General features: G+C 46.0%; 1 protein-coding gene across 2 annotated transcripts; it reads right to left on the minus strand.

The window, feature by feature from the left end:
- Nucleotides 1–1,650: 1,650 nt before the first annotated feature.
- LOC102387640 (olfactory receptor 1020-like) lies at nt 1,651–5,879 on the minus strand. Of its 2 annotated transcripts, none has more exons than XM_006036777.1 (2): nt 5,804–5,879; nt 1,651–2,972 (listed from the first exon to the last, which is right to left on the minus strand). In XM_006036777.1, exon 2 carries the CDS (start codon nt 2,813–2,815, stop codon nt 1,847–1,849), a length of 969 nt encoding a protein of 322 aa, XP_006036839.1. In that variant the 5' UTR covers nt 2,816–2,972; nt 5,804–5,879; the 3' UTR covers nt 1,651–1,846. The 2 variants fall into 2 exon arrangements, with proteins under 2 accessions (XP_006036839.1, XP_006036840.1); XM_006036778.1 differs by lacking the exon at nt 5,804–5,879 and adding an exon at nt 3,577–3,686.
- Between the last annotated feature and the right edge of the window lie 2,817 nt (nt 5,880–8,696).

Consider the following 8,696-nt stretch of genomic DNA (forward strand, 5'->3'; position numbering starts at 1 on the left):
CCAGAAACACACTCTCACCCATACAGCATACAAAAGAGGAAAAGGTCAAGTACTTATGTCAAACTGCAGAGCACTTAAGGCAATGCAGAACTCAGGAAAATACATAAGCTTAAAAGCAATAGGCCAAACTCTATTTCTATGTTATTTATCTAACATCAAGCTGGTATTTATGCTATTTGCATAACAACTGGGAGTGGCCCCGTGCATGCATCTCAGCCACCAGGGCCTCATAAAGATGGACATTCAAGTGCCCACCCTGGACAAACTGCCTCAGGATGTCTTCCTCGCCCCACAGTGCCCTAAGGGTGCACACATCCTCCTGGATCCAGTTTGGGCCCTTGGGGCTCCACATGGGTGGGCACACGTGGATGGGGCTAGGGCTGGACACAGGGGAGGAGGATGATGTCGTGCCCTGTGTTGGTTGACCGGGCCCCCATGCCACTGGCCCTATGATGCTGGCCGTTGAGGGCTGACAGCATGACACCCAACAGGGGATTGGCCAGGGAGTCACAGCCATGTGGTTGAGGTGCTTCACTCTAGTCCTTGGAGGAGACAGATGTGGGGTTGAGCAGCAGTGGGGAGCAGGTGCTGCTCCTTGTAGCACAGGCAGAAAGGCCACTAGCCCAAATAGGATCATAGGCCTGGGCAACGGATGCAGCAAAAAGAGACCTTTGTAATGCTCACCTATGGCCAGGCACCAGCTCAGGAGGGTGACAGCCCAGGCAAATATTGCCTGCAGGCTGTCCAGAGGGGCACACAGGACCTGCTTGACTCCTGGACAGAGAGTAGCTCCTGCCAGCTCCCTGTGGTGTGTGCCCCAAGGCAAAAAGTGGCTTCAGCCTTTTATACCCTGAAGCTAGGAGCTGACAGAAAGCAGCTGAGCGCAGCTCCAGGAGAGGGGGTCAGGCAGGAGCCCTAAAGCCGGGCTCCAGCTGGCTCCATAGTGGCTGGGCAGACCCAGCCTGGAGGCTCCCACATTACTGCACGGTAATGCCTCCACACATGCATTACTGCACTGCAACTAATCGCCTATAAATTTGGTACCTTCATGATGCAGCAGTGTAGTGTCCATGGGTGTCTACACATGATGAGCAGCTACTCTGCCATAGCAATTTCCACCCCTCTCACCCCTTCCATTATAGTACACTGTTATGGTGAAGTATCTGCTAAAAATAACCATGCACCGTGCATGCAAAGGCTGTTACTGCACCTTGCTTTAGTACTTCCAAGAGGAAGTACTAATGCACTGGACAGTAACGTCACGATAAGGCAACATGTCCTCTCTCTAGAAATAAGGGAGTTATGCCCTTAGAGATAAGGGAGACATGCCCTCTCTCTAGAAATTGTTGATGGAGATGAAGCTTCTGGCAGAGCTGCTGGTAGAGACAAAGGTTCAGACTTGATGGCCGACATCTATCAGGAGCAGAAACTATTTGTTCCCATTTGTCTGGAAAATACCAAGCCAAGTGCAGTACAACAGGATATAGGTAATAGATGATAATATACTTCTTAGGATTATAAAGCACCTCACATTGAGGGTTGTATCATCCTAGTCACTTTTACTCTGGAAGAACTTTTATTAGTTCTACAAAACCCATGAGAAATAATAGATATTATTAGCATGAGTACAGAGGAGCCTGAAATTGTGTGTGTGTGTGTGTGGGGGGGGTGTTCATATTCAGAATGTTCCACCTAAAAGAGGGGAAGGAAAGATAAAGTTTTAACTGTTTACAAGAATATACTGCCTTTCAGCCAGGTTCACCTTTTATAAACGTAAAGATACAACCCTTGTGCAGAAGACTCTTCAAAACCCAAACCGCACAATTACTGTTTCTTTCACTTATCCTCATATCAGCCGGGTAGTTTGAATTCCCAGGATCCTAAATTTGCTGACAACTTTTCTCAGGCCCTCTTTCACTTCTCTGTTCCTCAGACTGTAGATAAGGGGATTGATCAGGGGTGTAAGGATTGTGTAGAAAACAGAAAATGCTTTGTTCAAGTATCTCAGCATGTTGTTTTTTGGTAAGAAATATACAATCAATATGGTCCCATAAAAAATTGTTACTACAATGAGGTGGGAGGAGCAGGTAGCAAATGCCTTTTGTCTTCCCCTCCCAGAAGGGATTCTCAGAATGGCATCTATGATACAAATGTAAGACGCCAGAGTTAAGAGAAATGGGGAAAGGGCAGCAAAGAAGGAAGTTATAAAACTAATAAGAATGACCAGCCTCGTATCACTGCAGGAGAGCTGTATCACTGGAGTGAAGTCACAAAAGAAGTGGTCAATCTCATTGTGCCCGCAGAAAGTTAATTGTGACATAAAACTTATTAATAATGTAGAAACCAGCAATCCCCCTAGCCAAGATCCAGTTGCTAGCAGTAGACAGACTCTGCCATTCATTAACATTGCATAGAGCAGTGGTTTACAAATTGCTAAATACCTATCATAAGACATTGCAGCTAGGAGACAACACTCTGTACCTGCCAGGCTTGCAAAAAAATAAAATTGTGTAACGCAGCCACTAACAGAAATGGTTCTGTCCCCTGTCAGGAGACTGGCCAGCATCCTGGGCAGGACAGTGGAGGTGTAGCAAGTCTCCAAGTACGACAAGTTTCCCAGGAAGAAGTACATGGGAGTATGAAGGTGCGGATCAGCAACAACAAGCACAATGATGAGGATGTTCCCGGTCACGGTCGATGTATAGATCACTAGAAACAGCAGGAAGAGAAAAATCTGTAGCTGTGGAATGGTCCCAAATCCTAGAAGGAGGAATTCTGTGATAGATGTGTGATTGTCTCCTCCTGCTTCCTCCATGAGGTGCAGCTGGGTTTTTCCTTTCACTCTTCTAGTGATAAGCAAGGATTTTTGTGGGTGATATCTTTTATTGGACCTTTTTCATGGTCTGGATTAAGTTAGACAAGCTTTTGAACATAAGCATTTTTCATCAGGTCACTATTCTAGTGGGTTATTCCTAGGAAATGAAAAAAAAAGGAATTATCTTTGAATGTTTGCTATACAGTTCCAACAGGGAGATGTACATTGCATCAATACGATGATTGTTCAGCCTTAGGGAACAGTTTATGTTCTCTTTGCTCAGGCTTTGCTCAGGGCTGTGGAATTGCAGTTTCCTACCTGCCTGCCCCAGGTACCAGCTCCACAGTTATTTAATGCTCTTCTGCCCATGGCATTGCATGCAGGTTTAATGGGCTTAGGGTCACAGAATCATAGATAATTATGGTTGGAAGCAACCTCATCAGTCCAACCCTATGCTCAAAGCAGGACCTTTCCCAACTATATCATCTGAGACAAAGTTTTGTCTAGCCAGTCCTACTGCCTAATCATACCCAGCAGCTTTTAAGAGAACTGCATCCAAAAAGGAAATGTCCCAAGCAGATGCTTTCAGAAATTCCTTCTTCTCTTTTCTGTAGTTATTAATACTTCATCATCATAGTTACCGTAATCATCATCAACCTCAATATTAATGACCCTTCATGACTTCCACAGTAAGCTCAGCAATAAACTCATTCAAGCCTCATTAGTGGCACCCCCTTAGTTCTCAGGCCTATAACCATCACCTTCCTTGGGGCCTTCAAATCTCCATCAAATCTCTGTCATGCTGGCTGGCATCCTGGGTGTGTCTTATAGGAGATGAGAAAGAACATCTGCAGCTCCAGAGAGATTTTGTAGAGTGACAGCAAATGGTTTATAGTCAAGAAGCTACAGAGTGGAAAGAGTAACAAACATGGAGAAAATGACTTCCAGTAACTTTCCGGAACTTGTCTTCCAGTAGATTTCAGAATGGAAAGAAGAGGGGCAAGATGGAAAGCAGCAGGGCCATGAGTGTGCCAAGTATGGGAAGAGCTTCACTGGGACCACGAACCTGGCCTGACACCTGCACATCCACACAAGGGACCAGCAACTCCACCTACAGTGCAGGTAGTGCTTCAAGCACACCTACACCCTCAGCACCCACCAATGACTGCACTCAGATGAGCAGCCTCACCTCTGGGGCAAGTGCAGGGAGAACTTTCCTTGCCCCCTCCCCTCCATGCTTTGGAGAGGGGATGGGAAGCTGTTCAAGGGGGGAAATTAGGGAGGGGTCTTTGGGTTCAGGGAGCTGGGGTTCAGTGTTGGGGCAGATGGAGGGGGGCATTTGGGTTTGGGGGTCTAGAAAGCTTTTGTAAGTTATTCTGTCCTCTTATTTTGAGCCACTGAGCCTTTGTTAGGAAAAGTGTCATATAAATTGAATACATTAAATAAATACGTACAGTTGCATTGGTTGAAGCCCAAAGAAAGGCTGACAAACTAAAAGGTGTCAGAATGAATTCTAGCTGTGTGGAGGGAGATCAGTGGCCATATCTTACAGGTGTTAAGAAGAAAGATTCTGCAAGAAAAGTCAGCCTGTCAATATGAGGATACAGAGACAGAGCAGAGAGACAAGATGTCAAAGAGACAGGTGGGCGCTTTAGTCTGGATGGAACAAGAGAGCTGTGTGTGGAAGATCTATGGGCCATCACCCTAACAAAACTATAGTTTTCTAGACCGCTTTCCCAGAGGTCAGATTTTCAGGGAGATAAGCACTAACTGAATAGGGAAGTGGGTTGAATACTTTATTTTTTATGCTATTTTGTTTCCTTTCAAGATGGGGACACCTAACAGATGTGTGTACTATGAGGGGTAAGCGTAAGAAAAAAGAGAAGAATTTAATTAGAAGAATTAAAGAAAAGGAAAGTAATGAGAAGTCACATGGCTGAGCAGGGTATATGATGGGGCCAACTTGTGCAAGGGATGGCATTCGGAAATAAGAGATTATATGAAATCCTGCATTTCAGGCTAAGGAAAAGGAGGAAATAAGTGTAGGAAGGGGAGAGGTGCAAGGGAGATGAGCTGAGGGAAGGTGGGAATTTATATAATATGATGTCTTTTTCCCTTGGAAGAAACCAGCAAGAACCTGTGGGGATATGAAGAAGGAAGAGATTGAAGAACAAAGCAACGATGGTGAAAAGCACCAGAGACATGATGTCAGCTTTGATTAAGCTGGAGAGGCAGAACTGAACAAGGAGAATGAATTAGTAGAGGAAGAGATAAGCTGGGTCATGGGATTGCTATGAGAAATGCTCTACAGCAGGAGGGCAAGAAAAGCAGCTGATTCAGGGCATGCGACGGGGCTAGAAGGTTGGTTGGGTGGATTTTGCAGTGGGGGAGAGAGAGGAGAAAGTTAAACGTGGAGGGGAGCGTAACAGGTAGAGCTGCAACAGAGCAGCTCCTACTCGGAACTGCCAACTATGCTGTCTTGTGCCTCAGACACAGGAGCTGTGATGAAATGTGTGAAGGGGAGAATGAAAAGCAAGCTGGATCAATAGCTATCCAAACACGGCATGCATCAGGGACAAATGCAGGGCTGCTAACTCATCACTGCTCTGCGTGCTTCTGCTGTAAGGATTGGATCCCTCTCCTGAGCGCAGCTAGGAGCATGCAAGGGGGGCACAGGATGGACCTAGAAATCCCAGCCCTTGCATTTGCCAACGTTTGAAGATGAGTTTCAGAAAGAAAGGGGAGAGGATGGGATATCCCTGGAATGAAGATGTATACGAGAAAGAGGTTGCTTGCATGAGGAAAAGGACAAGGAACCAGAAAAAAAGCACATCTGTTGTGTCCCCAGCTATACCGTGCTGGCCACCTGACATGTATGAGTCGGTTGGGTAGGACTGCAGGCAGGATCCAAGGATACAAGACAGTAGCTCTCACTCTGTCCTGCAGCCTCCCTGTGGTTAGACCAAGCAGCCATAACATAACACTTACCTATAATCCTCTCCATCTGTAGTGGTGGAGTGTGGGGATCAGTGTCGTGGACCCCATCACTCTGCTCCTCGCAGTGTCACAGAGTCTCTCTACATGCTACTCACTAGCTGGAATGATCTTGCTGTCTTGCCTGTGCCCAGCACCACTGCCCCGTTCGGCATTCGCTCAGGTTTATAAGAAAGCAGCTTCTCACCACCAGTTGTTGATGATGAGACTTTCCTTGGGATTGCAGATAATGATCACTTTTAGCTATTGAATTCACAAGGGAATTAACTTTGTGGCATTTGTTAAAGAGCGTAAACAGAGGCCTCTGCAGTTCTAATTCAAGACTCAAAAGGAATGTCTCTTTCTGTAATGTAAAGTGATATTGTAGCAAGAGCCAAAATAAGTGAGAAAAAAAACATGCATTGTGTTAATAATTGTATAGAATACTTATGAGGCCATTTTGATCCTTAGTTTTTGTGGTCTGTCTTCAAAGACAGATAAGTATCAGCCCCATTTTATAGATTGGGAAAGTGGAGCACAAAAACTGCAAAGCGCTTTGACAATGAGCACCCATGAAGCCAGTGGCAGATCCAGAAGTAGAACCCAGATCTCCACATTTCCATGGAACGGGAATCTCCCCTGGACCAGGTTGCACATCATTTTTTAAGTATTATTTCATGATACATGCGAAACATGGGAAATACCAATACATGGATACGAGAGCTGAAATCAAGCTATAAGGGGCCATTTCTCATTCATACGGAAGACCCCTTTACTCCAAAGTAATATTTGGTCCCACCTTCCTTTATCATAGCACTGCCAGGACAATTTAAATTGAACTCAAGTTAAGGGTAATCAGGACCAAGGTCTTAGTCAGCATTGGGTATTTATACAGCATTTTCATGCCATCTTGATAAATGCTTTCAGAATATCTTGAATAAACAGTGCTCAGAGAACCCCTTCTGATGGCTTTGGATGCTCAAACCACCTAGGGATGCAGGAGTCTATTTAATCAGATGTATTTTCATGTTTGATGTATTTTCAAGTTTGATTGCAATAGAGTGGTGTCTTCCAGTTCATCACACTTGATATCTGGTTCACCTTACTCAGCTTCATCAGCCATTGCCAGTTCTCTGCATCAGATCAGGCCCTGCACCAACTCTGGGTGCTGACACAAGTGACCTTTTTTTTCTCCTGTGACTGACAGCTATTCCTTTACAGAAGAGCATGGCTTCAGAGTACTTTAAAAGGGCGGGATCCGGTGGCAAGCTGAACCCTTGTTACATGAGGGTTCAGATGAAGGTGTTCCTTCAACCAATTGCTGTGGCTGATCCCTGCAGCCGCTTCAGGGAGTGGTTGCAGAGATTGGGTGGCTCTTGCACGGGGGGCACAGGTGCTCCTGCCTGCTCTGCCTGTCCATTGCCATACTCATGGTGTGTGATGGCTTATCTTCCATTTTTATGTTTATAGGTTTATTATGAAAAAATCCCCAAATAATTAGAAAAATATATCTTAGGAAGCTTTTGGGTTGAAAAACCCTTTGTCAGGCTGAGGAAACACCTGCAGTTGGTGTGTCTGCTGGTCCTGGATGGCAGGAACAGTAAAGAAGCCAGAGGCTGGCCTGGCACACATATGTACTGTTGACAGTAACATATATCCAACACAACATCTTTACTTCTTGCTGTCGATTCCTTTATCAGAAGAAAGGCTGTGACAGTTCTGCCTGGGTACCTGTGAAGCTGCTGGTGCTATTGGTGTTGAGCCAGCTGAGTTATTTTGACCTGCCATCTTTTACATTGGTGGACTGGACCAAGGCTGTAGGGGAGGAGGAGCCCTCATGGGGGCACACTGCCATCTTGTGCAGAGGCCCCAGTGCCAGGGAGGGTGCCCCTGAACACACACACAGTCCCAGAAACACCCAGAACCCAGACTCCTCCTTGACAGCTGGCAGGCTTTGTGGTCACAGCAGGCTCTAGGAGGCCTGCAGTTTTCACCACCCCTGTGCACTAAGACACACAGTGTCACCTATGTCATGAGTTTGGCTTGTCAGCAGGTTGAGGTGCAATTTCCCAGAAACCCCTGCACCTTTCTCCTTGAAGCTTGGCAGACTTTGTTACCTCAGCATGAGCCATCATCCCTGCAGTTTTCACCCTGCTGTAGCTTAACACACACCCCCCATGAGTTTTGCTTTCAGGAATTTAAGGCGCAGTTCCTCAGAAACCCCTGCACCTATCACCTTGAAACTACCACCCCTGTGAGTTTCACCTCAATCAAACAAAAAAACAACAAAGTTACAGAAATTTCATTGATTCCCCATTATACCCTATGGCCGGATCTCCAAATCTCTCAGAATAGACTATGAATGTTTTTGGAATCGATTTGGCCAAATTGAATTGGAAAAACAATTCAAATCTCTGAATTGAATTGGCCGAATCAGAATTGGCCAAATCCAAAATCCTAATTGAATAACTGCTTATTCGCACAAGCCTAAAAAAATACACACAGTAACACATGGAAAGAGCAAAAGAGAGGGAGAGAGAAATTTTAATTTGTCCTATCTTTTTTTACTAAATATGTCGAGAGCCCAAGTGTGACAGGGGGCTTCCGGAGGCCGAGCTCTGTGGCCCGCTCACCTGTCACCGTGAGAGGGGGCCTACTCAGAGCCAAGCTCTTCATGGCCCGCCCACCTATCTCTGGGCAACCGCCTGCTTATCTCACGCGCCACACCTTTGATGATAATGGATTCATATCTCAATGTCAGTTAAGTGGGAGGCTACCCATTGTAATGCCCCGATGCCAGAGGGCGCTCTGCGGCTCCGACCTCCCCTAATACCGCAGCCCAAGCCTCGCAGAAGGCATCATGGTGTTCCTCATCACCGGCCCCACACTGGGCCCCAGAATCGTCCTA

Source organism: Alligator sinensis, unplaced genomic scaffold (assembly GCF_000455745.1).
Source record: "Alligator sinensis unplaced genomic scaffold, ASM45574v1 scaffold891_1, whole genome shotgun sequence".
NCBI classification, from domain to species: domain Eukaryota; kingdom Metazoa; phylum Chordata; order Crocodylia; family Alligatoridae; genus Alligator; species Alligator sinensis.